The sequence below is a fragment of the Helobdella robusta genome (genome assembly GCF_000326865.2).
Source record: "Helobdella robusta unplaced genomic scaffold HELROscaffold_5, whole genome shotgun sequence".
NCBI lineage: Eukaryota > Metazoa > Annelida > Clitellata > Rhynchobdellida > Glossiphoniidae > Helobdella > Helobdella robusta.
In genome coordinates, this window is record NW_008705254.1 from 5,988,763 (window position 1) to 6,003,551 (window position 14,789).

Here is a 14,789-nt window from a genome sequence, read left to right on the forward strand (position 1 = left end):
TTTTCTGTTCTAAATGTGTATTTGTTTGTATTTTATGTATTTGTTTATTAACTAAATTATTAAATCAATAAAATAAAGTAATATAAATATTATAACGTATCTGTTGAAATTACTTTGTGAACTGGTATCTTATCTAATTTCACAAAAAAATTATATTTGCCTAATTTAAATACCTATGTGAATCCGTTGTTTATACCTGAGTATTTGTATGTGTGTGTCAAGAATAGAGAGATGAGAGAACAAAGATATGTATGGTGCGATGTAGAAACAGCAGCATATGACCATGAACGTTGGACGGCGATGTGCATAAATATTGGACACGAGATCTCTTGAACGTACTTTGAACCGCATAGAAAGGCCGAACAAATTTTTCTCCTTTTTTCAGATATTGAGATTCATTGTAAGCATTTTTTCTTGCTTGTTTGTTTGTGTGTGTATTAATGTATATGTGTGTGCTTGTGTGTATTTGTGTGAGTGTTTTTGCTTTATTTTGTACATGTTCATGCATATTTGTCGGTTATGAATCCGCACGCGTGTTTAAATTACTGGATGTGTTTTTGTAGTTTGAGAAAATGTACAATGCACATTTAAATTCGAGTTTAAATTTTTTTCACATCAATGGTCATCCAAATATTTTTTTCTATGGTTATTAAAATGCGTATGACTGTCATTGAAGTGTAACGTTAAGATATTTTGAAAGTTTTTGTTTTTATTTTTTAGAATTTTAATTGTTCAACAAGCTTGTTTTTAAGCATCAGAGCCATTATGGAATTGTTTCACATTAAGAATTGTTAAGAACAGCCATGCCACATCTGTATCAATTTAAAAATTATTCAATAGCATTAAACGCGAGCATCTGAATGTTGGCAACGCAAACACATATTGCGCTCTGCATTTGTATGCAAATTTGTCTTTTGTATGCACTGTTTGTTTTGTGTGGATCTCTATACACCTCTCTCTCTCTCTCTCTTTCTCTCTCTCTCTCTCTCACTTTTTCTTTTTTCTCACTCTCTTTCTTTCTAGATGTGTGCGTATGTATTGTTGTGTATGTACATGAAGACGTGTGTGTGTGTGGATGTGTCTGTGAATATTATTCGGTGTGGATGTGTACATATCTGAGAATATGAACATGTCTGTATTTGTGCAGATGGGAATATTTGGGTGGTTTTAGTCTTAGTATGAGTTTGAATTTTGAGCAAATTTCTGTTGACACATTTTAGCTTTCTAGGGCAATAAAAGAAAATAGAGAGACATTAAATGTGACTGAGTGAAGTGAAGATCTCTACCGTTATCATTATTTCTATTTTATGCATCCACCTACAATTATTTTTAAACCATTTTAGTCTTCAAAGATGGAACTTAAAATATTTCCTGCTAAAATCTCAAACAAAAAAAAAAAAACCTTGCCAAAATAATTTTTAACACTAACGTTTTAATATACGTTTGAAAAAAATTTTCAAATGATAACAACCCTATTTTTGTTATTCAAATTTAATTTTTAGCCCAACAGACGTGTTTTTAAAAAGAAAATAAAATAATTTCAACATGCAAATACTAATTTAATGTTTTAAATATAAAGCTACCAACTTGGCAATCATGTAGTTAAACAAATCCTATTAAAAAAGTAGAAAAGTTCGTGTAGGCGTTTGCATGTGGGTGTGTGTACGTGTGTAAGTATAAACAGATCTGCATGTAAAGAAGCTGTTGATGCTGCTCCGTTTTTGCCTTGAATTACCTCACCCTGTTCGAAGAAACATTCGATGTATGGCTGGAACATGGCAAAGATTAACAAATTTATATTCGCAATAAAGTGCACCCATCCGCACATCGCCACGTCCTATTCCAACATAACACTTTCTTATCTTTTCCAAGCAAACCTCTACACACACACACACACACACACACACATAATATATATATATATATATATATAATATGCAGTAATTTATGAAATCTACCGAATTTCTAGCGTTGGATAGTTTTTTATTACATTTCTCAGTATTTCTAACCAAATTCTTGTCGTCATTATTTATTTTATGAAAGTTATAATAATATACAGTTTATATATATATTGATATATATATATATATATATGTTGTTGCCAGTCAGCAACTGAGTCATCTACACAAAAATAGCTCAATACCAGTATTTCAATCTGGATATAAACGTTATCACTCAACTGAAACAGCACTGCCGTATGTTATGTCTGAGTTGTTTAATGCAATTGATAAACAATATGTTTCGTTCCTTACATTCTTGGACTTGAGTGCTGCCTTCGATTGCGTAGACCATCAAATCCTGATGAATCGCCTAAAATATGATTACGGAGTTACTGGAGTTGTAGCTAATTGGTTCAATTCGTACTTGTTTGGTAGAACTCAGCAGGTTTTTTTCGGGAACAAATTATCTGGTATTGAAGCAATGTCATCTGGTGTACCACAAGGCTCAGTCCTGGGACCTATTCTGTTTGTACTGTACACTGCTGAAGTATATGAAGTAATAGAATCTTTTGGATTTTCATATCATGCATACGCTGATGATATCCAAATAATAGTTAGCAGTGAACCAGAACTGTTTGAAAGCAAAGTTGAAAATCTCATTGAATGCTTGACTAAAATAGGTACATGGATGTCAAGAAATTGTCTCAAATTGAATCAAGATAAAACTTAATTTTTACCTGTCGGTACATGGCAACAGCTTTCTAAAATTAATATTTATTCAGTCAAAATTGATAATAATGAAATACAATTCTGTGAAAATGCAACAAACCTAGGGTGTATTTTTGACTCGAAATTATCTTTTAAAGATCATATAAAAACCATATCTAAATCAGCTTTGCCAGTTATACCGCGTTCGAAAATATTTACATCAAACAACCATGCAAACACTAATTCATGCGTTTGTTTATACACGGTTAGACTACTGTAATAGCTTGTACCAGAGAGATCTATTGCTTTTCTTCAAACGATACAGAATAGAGCTGCAAAAATAACTGTTGGACGTAGAAAGTATGACCATGTGACACCCATTTTAAGAGACCTACATTGGCTAACAGTGAAAATAAGAATCAACTATAAGATTTGTGTGACTATGTATAAGGCTTTGAACGGGTTGTTACCAGTATATCTAGTAAATAAAATCTTAAAAAAACCAGCTTCTTCAACAGGTGTAAAATTGAGATCAGACTATGCCAACCTACTGGCAGTGACAACAACTCAACTACAAACTGCAACTAGAAATATTGCCGTGTCAGGACCAATTGCCTGGAACAGTCTTCCGCAATCGCTCAGAATGCCTGGACTAAAGCTTGATGATTTTAAGAGGAACTTTTCATTTATAATAGATAGCGCTTTCGAGAAATTTCAATTTTATAATGCGCTTAATAAATTGTTGATAATAATAATAATAATAATATATATAAGTTATTTTATCAAAGTTATAATAAAATACAGTATATATATATATAAACTGATGGCATATAATAGATGTAATTATCATTGCAGCAATTTTGCCTAATATTGAAATCGAAAATTTAACGGAAGGTATGTTAATGTATCAAAGAAGCAGTAACAGAATAAGATAAGTCAATAAAAAAGAGGTAAAATGTTGGATTTATGAGTTTTATTTTGAAGTTGAAGTTATCTTTGGTCAGTCTGTCTGCTGCAGGTCCGATCAACTACCCACAGTGTCCATGTGGTCATAAATTATTTAACAGTCATTACTTTACTTTTAGAGAAGAAATTTTTATTATTTTTCACTTCATTTATTTTTTAGGAGTTTTATGATGAAAACTCAATTTTTGCCGGTAAGATTTGCCAAATTTTTAAGCTGTTACAATTTTTTCTTTGTGTAAACTTTTTCTCGTTATTTTTTATTTCGAAAAATTTTTCCTACAAAACTTTTTTCACGTTAATATTTTTGTTCCTCTTATGTCTTTTCCCTCATTGAACATTGATTAAAAAAATTTTTAACACAAAAATATTTCCAATTTTTGAATTTTTTATAGCGAGTAAGAAGTTATGATTTCAATTTATCTTTGTGCTACAATATTCATCGACATGCAATGTAATTAAAAATTATCACGAATCATTCAACATTAACGAAAAAATTTCGATAGTAAGTTGAAAGTAAAATGGCATGACAAAAAAATTTGTTTTCAGCTAATAGTGAAGTCAAGTAGATCAATAGAGTATTTTAGTATATATTAATGATTCGATGTTGACAAGATTATAATGCTTCATAATAATTATAATATAATGTTATATTGTGTTATATTGCATGTGATAATGAATGAAAAGGTGATAATTTTAAAAGAATAATGATGCTCATAATGTTTGTAAAGCATCGACAAAGCTGATGAAATATACGTTGGAGATATTTCATCAAAAAGATCATATTTCATGAATCAAACGAATCACCTTCACCGATGTCTGCTTTTTATTAACTAAAAAGCTTTCACTAATGTCATCATTGTCATCACTAAAATATTTTTACACTTCATCTCTTCACTCACCATCACTCCATCATCTCCCCACTCGTCATCACTCCATCATCTCCCCACTCGTCATCACTCCATCATCTCCCCACTCGTCATCACTCCATCATCTCAGCACTCATCATCACTCCATCATCTTCCCACTCATCATTTCTCCACCCATCATCATTCCATCATCTCCCCGCTCATCATCACTCCATCATCTCCCCACTCATCATCACTCCATCATCTTTCCACTCACCATCACTCCATCATCTTTCCACTCACCATCACTCCATCATCTTTCCACTCACCATCACTCCATCATCACTCCACTCACCATCATCACTTCTTCCATTCCACCACAGTCCACCAAGCAGACCCTTGCATCGTCGACGGCAAGACCTACCAAGACGGAGAGAAGTTCCAGCCGAACTGCAGTCTGGCCTGCAGTTGTCAGAACGGTCAATATGCCTGTGCCACGTTATGTCCACAGGAGGAGAGAGTGCCCTCCCTGGAGCACTGCAGAGGGGCCCAGTTGGTGGCCGTCCAGGGCAGGTGCTGTCGGGAATGGGTTTGCCCCCACGTAAAAAATTTTGAGGTGAGCGCCTATTTTGGTTTGTTCAATTAATTCATTAGATTAATTTATTTAATTAGTTTTTATAATGTTTTTGTTTTGAAATTGGTTTTCTCGTTATCCTATTGTTGTTTAAGACACCAACGTTGTATGACATAGATGTTGATTGAACAGGTTCCGATGTAACTTTTTATGTCGGGACGTTGTTGGAATTTTTATCTCCAGCATAAATGAAGTATGCTTTCATGAGTTCGTTATAACTTTTATATCGAACGTAATTGCAACGATGCCACTTAAATGTTTTTATGCGTGTCCGCTCGTGCTCTTTACTCAGCGAACATGTTAAACTGCAGAACGTCCTCTCCACAAAGAGACATGAATTAGTTGTCACGTTGGATGTTGTTACTTTGTTTTTTTGTTGGTTTCGGCATTTTTCTTTTTGTTTTATGTTAGCATACATTCCAGGCGCTGCATATTTCATGAAGGTTGCATAGGATAAGTTTATGATTTTTACGTGTTTTATGCCTTGCGTTCGTTTAGGACGTTCTTTGTATAACATACCCTCCTTCATATTATGCACACTGTCGGGGTCATAAATTTGATAATACATAATTAAACTGGATGGTGCAAAACTTGATTTTATATTGATTTTTTATTTAAAGTTTGCACAAATATTATTCAACTATGTTAAGTGTACATTCTTTTTGTTTCTATGCAAAACGTTCGCTGTAAATATGACATGGGTGCCGCACAATGTGTATAGATTGTATTTTACATGTATTTTATAGTGTTGTTTAATGAGATCCGTGTGTGATAATGCTCTTTTCATCTGATGAATAATTGAGGGTGTTCCATCAAACTAAGTGGAGTTGCCGCGGGCTCCCTTGCAAGCATCACTGCCTACGCTGCTCAAATATTCAACATTAACAATTGCTTCTCTTATCTATTGTTTTTCAATGAATTATTTACAGATTTTTTTTTAATTTGCTAGTGGTTTTTTGTGTTCATCGTTTCAACATTTAGTCCGTGAAAATTTTATAAAATTATTCTTCAATGATTAATTATCTGTGATTATTTGGGGGTGAAAATAATTTAAATCTTTGAACTGTCATGATCGTTGAAAACAATGTTTGAAAAATTATGGAAATTTTGATAACGCTGATAAGAAATAAAATAAAATATTAACACTTTTCAGTAGCAAATTTATTTTTCAAGAACTACCGATTAGAAATAAGATGAACGCTCACTTATCAAGTAAAATGCCAAGTATATTTTTACCACGTTTGTTAGCAATTCTTACATTTAGGAATTGTTGTAGAAATGTTACAACTGTTTATTCTGACATTTTTTCTTCCGTCTTTGTAATATTAGTTCTGAAAAAAATGGTTGTTTTTTTTTTGTAATGTATTTCAATGCAGATCAAACCATTGGTCACCTATCCGTCATATAAGGAGATCAGCTCCTTCGATCCAACCTATGTTTCCAATGGTTAGTAAATGTTGTTGTTGTTGTTGAGATGTTGTTGTTGTCATTGAGTTGTTGTTGATGTTAATGTTGATTTTGTTATTGTTGTCGATGTTGTTGTTGGTTCAATGTTGTTGTTGTCCTATTATTATTGTTATTATTGTTGTTGTTGTTGCTGCTGTTGTTGTTGTTGTTGCTGCTGCTGTTGTTGTTGTTGTCGATATTGTTGTTGTAGCTATTGATGTTGACGTTAGTATTGATACTAATGTCATTGGATTTGATTATTTGATAATTGTTTTGCTTGCATTGGTGATGTTGTTTGTCATGTTTCATGTGTTGGTTTCTCCACAATGTTGGTAAGAATGGTTCTATTTTTTCTTATGGATTCGCATTATATTGCTAAGCAGAAATATGTTGCCACTGCTTTAAATTTTTAACGTGATTATTCATTATTATTATTTATTATTATTATTATTATTATGTTATTCACACTATTGACATTTCTCAGAGGATTTGTTATAAAATAGTTTTTTAAAGGATTTAATTGTGGTTTCTGATGTCAACAGATTGGTATGATTTGGTGAGGATAATGACGAAGAAGAGATGATGGTGATAATGATGACGATGATGATGATGAGGATGAAGAAGAAAAAGAGAAAGATAATGTTGATGATGAGGAGGAGGAGGAGAAGGATGATGATGGTGATGAAGATGAGGATGAGGATGACGATGATGATGAAGATGAGGTAAATGATGAGGAAGATGGTGAAGATGATTTTAAACGAGTTGAGTTGTGAGTAAAGTAAAAGTAATGTTGTAAAATTAAGTCGAAAATGACAAAAATAACGATGGAAACATCAATGTTTAGCTGCAACAATGAATGAATGATTCACTGAATGGTGACGCTGATATTTTTTCTGCCTCAAAAATACAAAACACTGCTTTAATGAAAAAATATATTTTTCTGGACAAAACACACACACACGCACACATACATACATACATATATATATATATATTTAAATCTTTTGTTAGCGCTAAAAAACTGTTTAATGAGCGCTCACATTAAAAACAAAATTTACGTGACTATGTATGAGAAACATAAACTAAAAAAGTCACAATTTTTACAGTTTAACAAAAATAAAAATGTTTTCAATTCTTTCTCAAATAATTTAAATGAAAGTCCAGATCTTCTCAACGCCGGTGGAAGACTATTCTAAACAGCGGGACAATTTGAAAACGTGTAACTGGCACAGACAGAAAATTCAAATCATCCAAACTGAGATGAAAAGTCGATGTAGCTTTTTTTGGTGAATTTACTTGCCATATATTCTGGCCATATATTTTGCCATATGATTTGAACGCAAGAACTGCAATTTTGAAGACTATCGTTTCACATGATCAAATCTTAGGATATATATATATATATATATATATATATATATATATATATATATATATATATATATGTATGTATGTATGTATTTATATATTTGCAATTACAATTAGTTTTTTCAGGAAAATGTTGAAGTGAGTTCAGATGTTTTTCCAGGAAACAGATGACTGATTATGATGACTGACGAAGGCATTTTTTTTTGTTACTGTTTTTGGTTTTTTCATCTGAATCATTAGCGCAATTTTTCATAATTTTAATTACATATTTCTAGGTTATTACTTTCAAATAGTGTAAGGCTGAATATTGTATCCAAAAAATTTCTTAAAAGAACAATAATAAATACTATAATAATATCATCCAACTAAAATTTTAAAGCAGATTAACGATTGTTGTAAAATTGAATTTGATTTGTTAAACACACACACACTAACTCACGCAAAAACACACACGCACGCACGCACACACACACTCACACGTGATACCACAATGACGCAAGCCACACACACAATTTCATCCAGCCAGGCAACGAGCCTGGCAACATCGACATTTTTTGCTGACAGACCAGTCGATGTATTGGTCTTGAGATCAATTTCTTTTTGTTTTACATTCGTTTCAAGTATGCTGCGCTTGTTGTTGTTCACTTTGTTGTTGGAGTTGTTGTTTCGTTTTGTTGTTGTTGTTGTTTGTTTTGTTATTGTGTTTTCGTTAATTTTTATGTGTTGTTGTTGTTGTTGTTTGTGTTGATGTATCGATAGATGTTGCTGTTTTATGTCATCGTTTCTACTTTATTGCTGTCGTAGTTGTTTATGATATTGTTGTTTATGATATTGTTGTTTATGTTGTTGTTTAGGTTTTTGTTGTTTGTTATCTATGTTGTTTATATGGTTGTCTATTCTATGTTTTCATTGCCTATGCTGTTAAAGTTTGCAGCATCTTCGTTTATATTGTCATTTTGTTCGTGTCGTTTTCTGTACTACTTTGCCGTTTATAATTCTAGTTTGTGGTTTGCTTCGCGACTCTATAAGGCCCTCGTTTTTAGCTCAGTACTAATATAATTTGTTGTTTCCGCGTCATATTAATTTTTGCTACCACCATCATTTTAATTTATTTTCAATTTAACGTTATAATGACAATTATTTTTATTTAAAAAATTCATGAAAAAACAGGGAAAAAATTAAGATCAAATTGCAAACAAACTTAAATGTATAGACTTGTGAGAATAATCAAGAATTCAGATAATATCGGCTGCACTTATATTTTCAACAACAACCACAACAACAACAACAGCAGCAACAATAGCAACAACAACCACAACAGCAGCAACAACAACTGCAACAACAACAACAGCATAAATAAATGCTGTTGCTGTTGTTGTTTAGAAAAGGGAGTCGAAACAGTACCACACTTATGGCTGGAGTGCCAAAAGCTGAAGATGGAGGAGAAAAATTGGGAGAACTCACTGAAAGGACAATGGAAGCTGTAAAGATGGTGGAAGCGATATTTGGAAGGTTAGATGGCTTATGGATAACTACATCAACAACAACAACAACAACAACAACTAACTACTACTACTACTACTACTACTACTACTACTACTACTACTACTACTACTACTACTACTACTACTACTGCTGCTACTACTACTACTACTACTGCTGCTACTACTACTACAGTAACAAGTTATGATTCATCAGCGTTATTAGCGTTGGAAGTTTTATTGCTGCACAGATGGTTGAAGTATTCGCATTCTTATTTCGTAGTGGCTACTGAGATATAAAGCCAACAATAAAAGATTATTGCCCTAATACCAAATCAGATTGTCTCAGTCGCAAAATTGATCCGATGTTGCACTGCTGTCAGTCGATACACTTCCATCCAAAGGGATGTCTGTCTGTCTGTCTGTCTATGTGTCTGTCTGTATGTGTCTGTCTAAATGTCTGCCTGTGTGTACATGTGTGTGTGTTTGTCTGTCTATGTCTTTGCGTGTGTATGTGCATTTCATGGAATGTCATATCAATATAATAACATGTTTGCGTTCAACATCAAAGTTTATAAAAATTAATGCATATGAACGTTTTGATGTTGTAAACAAAAAAAAATATTTCTAGACATAAAATAACCTGCATACACGCAAACATTTCTTAACATTCAAAAATATGACATGACGATTTGACAACCACAATTCACACTCACAATCACACCCGCCCACCTCTTTATACAGGCAGGCAAATGTTGTCAGAACATTTTTTTACATCAGGAAAAATAATGGAGATAACACGTCTAGACACATCTGTGTGTCGGCATAAATCCTTTGTATGAATTTTCGATATCAAACTCGCCCAAGAGCTCGGCACGCTTAGAAAAATATGGCGGGAAAAAGAGGCGAACGAAATTTTTTCTTTATTTTCTCAAACAATAGATCTGTCCACATTGATAAACTACCACACACACACACATACACACCACACACACACACACACATAAACATCACACACACACACACATACACACCACACATACACACAAACACACACACACATACATACACACACAAACACACACACACATACACAGATGTTTGAAATTACACAAAAATGGACAAACGCATACCCATTTTTTTCATTTTCAACAATTTCAACAACAATTTTTTTTTAATTAATGATATTCAAGGCATCCTACGCATGCTTACACGCGCCCTGTCCGCACACACCACACCGAGGCGAACAAACGTAAGCATAACCACCAATGCAACATGCATTCCGCCTGTATTTAACATTTTGTGTATTGAAGTGCTTTGAAACATCAGTGCAAACAATTGTAAATTGAATGTATGTAACGCGCATGTCTGTATTCCAGTACACAGTTATTATTCATAAGAAAAATGTACAGCATTAAATGTAAGGCTGAACTCCATATTTTATATGTATACATTGTATACACATAAAAAAGGTTTTTGTATGCGTGTGACTACTTGTGTGTGTGTGTGTGACTGCTTGTGTGTGTGTGTGGTGTGTGTGTGAGGAAGAGAGAGGGAAAGTGTGAGTGTACGTGTGTGCATTCAAGTGTGTGTCTGAACAATAGAAACATTAGTATACACAAACGAATATATGCAAGATGCTTGGCATGCTTAACTGTGGCGTCATCATGAAATTCGCCTTGCATGTAGCTCGCTCAGACTGCCTGCTTTCATTTTATAATTTATTGCTTTAGAAAAATGAATTGTGAAGGAAAAAATGTACGATGCAAGACGATAAAAGAAATTTTTTAAAACTTAAATAGTATAAAGGAAGGAGAAATTAAGAAACTAAAACAAAAAGTCATAATGGATGTTGAAAAAAATGTTGAAAATGTGAAAAGAATTTGTAAGAAATTTACGAGAAATTTTTTCCGAACAATTTCAAAGGATCAAAAAGGCTGATTGAATTGAATTGCAACAATCCTGCTGTAGATTGCAGTCGGTGTGTATATAATGTTCCGTATTGATCTATTATTGTCATTTTCAATGCTTTTATAACTTCAACTTGCATTTATCACCCGCTTATAAACTTAAACTTTCGATTCCAAATTCACAGAGTTATTTTTAAAAATTTTTTTCTTAAAATAAAATTTTTTACAAAAATGTTTAGAATATTTTAATTTTTGTTAAGTTAGAATAAAATGTAGAAAATATTTCAAATGTCAATAATTTTTTTGTTAGGAAATGAAAAAGATGGCATTAAATGAGATTAAACATAATGCTACCTCCTGGCGTTCTGTTTTTATGGACATGTCTGTATGTTTTTTTGTCTGTTTGTTTGTTTGTTTGTTCGTTTGTTTGTTCGTTTGTTTGACTGTCTGTCTGTTGTTTATCGTGAGACTTTCGGCTGTCATATAACTCCATATTTATGTAATTCTGATCGTTTCGAAGCTCTGCTTTTTGTTGTTATGGTTTTCGTTTTTGTGTTGAGTTTCATTTTTTGATATCACCCTCTAATACATATTTGAAATCTTATTTATCATTTTGTTGTTATTAGCAATAATGTGGTGAACAAATAATCTGAAATTGTTGTTTTGTAGGTAGCAGTTAATGGACAGCAACCGTGGAGGTAGTAGCAGAAGTAGCTGTGAAGAAGCGATTGTAAAAATTATAGTAGTAGTAGTAATTATAGATGAATATAGTAGCCTGGTTGGGCTAGTTCAATTCGAATAATAATTCTTATTAAAAACTACTGTAGTTTTTGTAGAACTAGTGAAAGAAGTATCAGTAGTAAAAGTAGTTGAAAAGTAAATACTGATAGCAGTAATAAGAAAAGAATTTTATGACGGCAGAACCAATGATGACGAAGATGTTGTCGTTGTTTACTACAAATAGTTCAGGTAGTAGGGAATGTTATTGATTTTGTGGAAAAGATGTTGCTCATAAATTGGATTAAGCTGGTGAGGATGTTATGCTGGATGGAAATGATGCTGCTAACAAGATAACAATAATAATAATAATAATGATGATGATTTTGTTTTGGGGGATCATGTCAATGATTGCGATTGAGATGATGGGGACAACTCGTTGATGACGATGATGACGACGACGACGACGATGCTGATGATTATGAAGATTTAAAGATGAAACTTGAAAAAACTAATAATATCAATAAATAATACTAATTAAAAGTATGATGATGTTAACTGTGATCAGAGTTTGAGTGATTTCAAGACCTTAATGCCTCTCCTAGCTAACGGTACACAATGCCTTCTGCACGTGTAACATTATTTACACTCTGTTGAGTTTCTTCATTAAATGTTCTTTGAATGAATAACTTTGAAAAAATATTTGAAAATTATAAATTCACCAAACAGTATTGTTAAATGTGGATTCAATTTTAACAAGAAATTAGAGAGCCGTTGACTGTACTGAGGTGGCCATATTAATTTCGCCAGTTCTGCGCATCGAACAATTTTTTATGTTGTTCTGTACCGTTTAATTCAATAAATTTTTATCGGGTTTCACTCAACTGTTTACTAATTTATTTGAATAATAATCACGTTTAAATAATAATTAAAAAATAATGAAAAATTCAACAATAATTACAAATTTATATAGGAACTTCGTTTGGTTAAACTTTAATGCTAGCAACATTTTTAGTTATGGGAGCTTTCAGTCCCAAAGTATCCCTTGCTCGCGCTACTGCTCGGCCCACAAACTCACTCGCTCAGTGGTCCAGTCATTTTCATTGGATGACCACGGAGAGCGTAAATAGATGCTCATGAAGATATACATGACTTGAGGAGATGTTTATAAGAAGAATATTCACGTTAATGGCATCAATAAAGTTTGCATTCTTCGGATGTGCGTATGATGATGAGACTCCTTCTGACGAATGGCTCTCCATAATGGTAGTCTCTCGTCGTCGTTGATGCGATCAATGTGATTGATGCTGCTGTACTTCATGTAATCAAATTCATTCACGTTGCTGTAGTTGCTGTTGTCTTTGTTGGTGTTTCGGTCGCATGCTCATAGTTGCTGCTGTGACTACTGGCCATGCTGTGGGATCGTTGTTAGTCTTCTAGTTTTTGTGCTGTCTTCTTTTACAACTAATACGTACTAAATAAAGTTTTGGATTCAACATTCAACACGCAGTTGGATTGATGTTTGTGCCTGTTGGAATGTTTTTCTGTACACAAATAATGAGTAACAAAATAGTGCAACTATCACGCTTCCACCATCGCACTCTTGTTTCAAACGACAAAAAAACTTTTTGTTTTTTCATATTTCTTCTTGATCGACTCCTTCTTCTTAATTTGTTTGTGTATAATATTATTTCTGTTGTGTAATGGATGATGAAATATGATTATGAAGATAGCGAGTTCACGAATGGATAGCATGCAACACATGTCACGTGAGGAGGATGTGATTTACCGCGCAATTAAATAGCAGACGTTCTTCAATCCAACAACCAATAGGCTTTCATGAATTTATCACGTGACTTGGTGCTCGGATATGCTGCAGATGTTTCTTCCGACGAGTATAATGACGATGGTGACGAGGATGAGAAGATGATGACGTTAAAAATCACATCATAACCAAACATGCTGGTGATGATGTTGAATATTCACATCTTAAGTAAAAACCCTTGATGATAGTAGTACGATGATGCGATGATAATGATGATGATGATGATGACGATGATGATGATGATGAGTACGATGATGATGATTACTACTACAATGATGATGATGATGATGATGATGATGATGATGATGATGATGATGATGATGATGATGATGATGATGATGATGATGACTACGATGATGATGATGATGTCCTCCCGATGAAACGGCAACGTTAACTCTTAGAATAGGAAGAACAGTCGTTTAACAGTTGTTAACGAACTGGGGCCTTCCAACGCCAAAACACAATCTTCACGCAAATAGAGATGCACTCTTGCAAAATGTGGTTTTTTTATTATTTAAGTTTTTTTCTTACTTTTTTAATTTTATTATTATTTGTTTTATTTCTCATTCATCCATCTTCATCTTCATCATCCTTATTTAATGCAATTGGTACACGGAGTTTCATCCAAGACAACTTATTTATTTTAGGTTTTTTAAATTTATTGTTTTAAGTATTAAACTGAATTTATATAATTACGTCAATCCGTTTCATATATATTTTCATTATTACACCATCACCATCATCATCGCTTACGAGTATCTTCCTATTACAAGAATCATCATGATTACCGAACGCCTTCAATCATCATCATCTTCATCATCGTCATCACTGACGAGCTAATAAATTTACTTCACAACCGACATTAATCATTTCATGGCATTACCAGGTCCCTCAAACTCGCATGAGAACAACAATCACATCTCCTCATCATCGTCTCCATCCTCATCAT

General features: G+C 33.1%; 2 protein-coding genes across 2 annotated transcripts in view; both read left to right on the forward strand.

The window, feature by feature from the left end:
• Positions 1–3,614: 3,614 nt before the first annotated feature.
• On the forward strand, positions 3,615–5,105 carry HELRODRAFT_163761 (hypothetical protein; the record flags this gene model as incomplete). Its single annotated transcript, XM_009027542.1, has 3 exons — positions 3,615–3,647; positions 3,775–3,805; positions 4,843–5,105. The coding sequence occupies 3 exons, from the start codon at positions 3,615–3,617 to the stop codon at positions 5,103–5,105; spliced, it is 327 nt and encodes a 108-aa protein (XP_009025790.1).
• Positions 5,106–13,176: 8,071 nt separating this feature from the next.
• Positions 13,177–14,789, forward strand: part of HELRODRAFT_189330 (hypothetical protein) — a gene marked incomplete at its 5' end in the record, with an annotated part of 3,902 nt that continues 2,289 nt past the window's right edge. Inside the window, 2 exons of the mRNA XM_009027543.1 lie at positions 13,177–13,281; positions 13,849–13,924. Of these exons, the coding sequence (XP_009025791.1) occupies positions 13,177–13,281; positions 13,849–13,924 (181 nt within the window). The remainder of the gene's footprint in view (positions 13,282–13,848; positions 13,925–14,789) is intronic.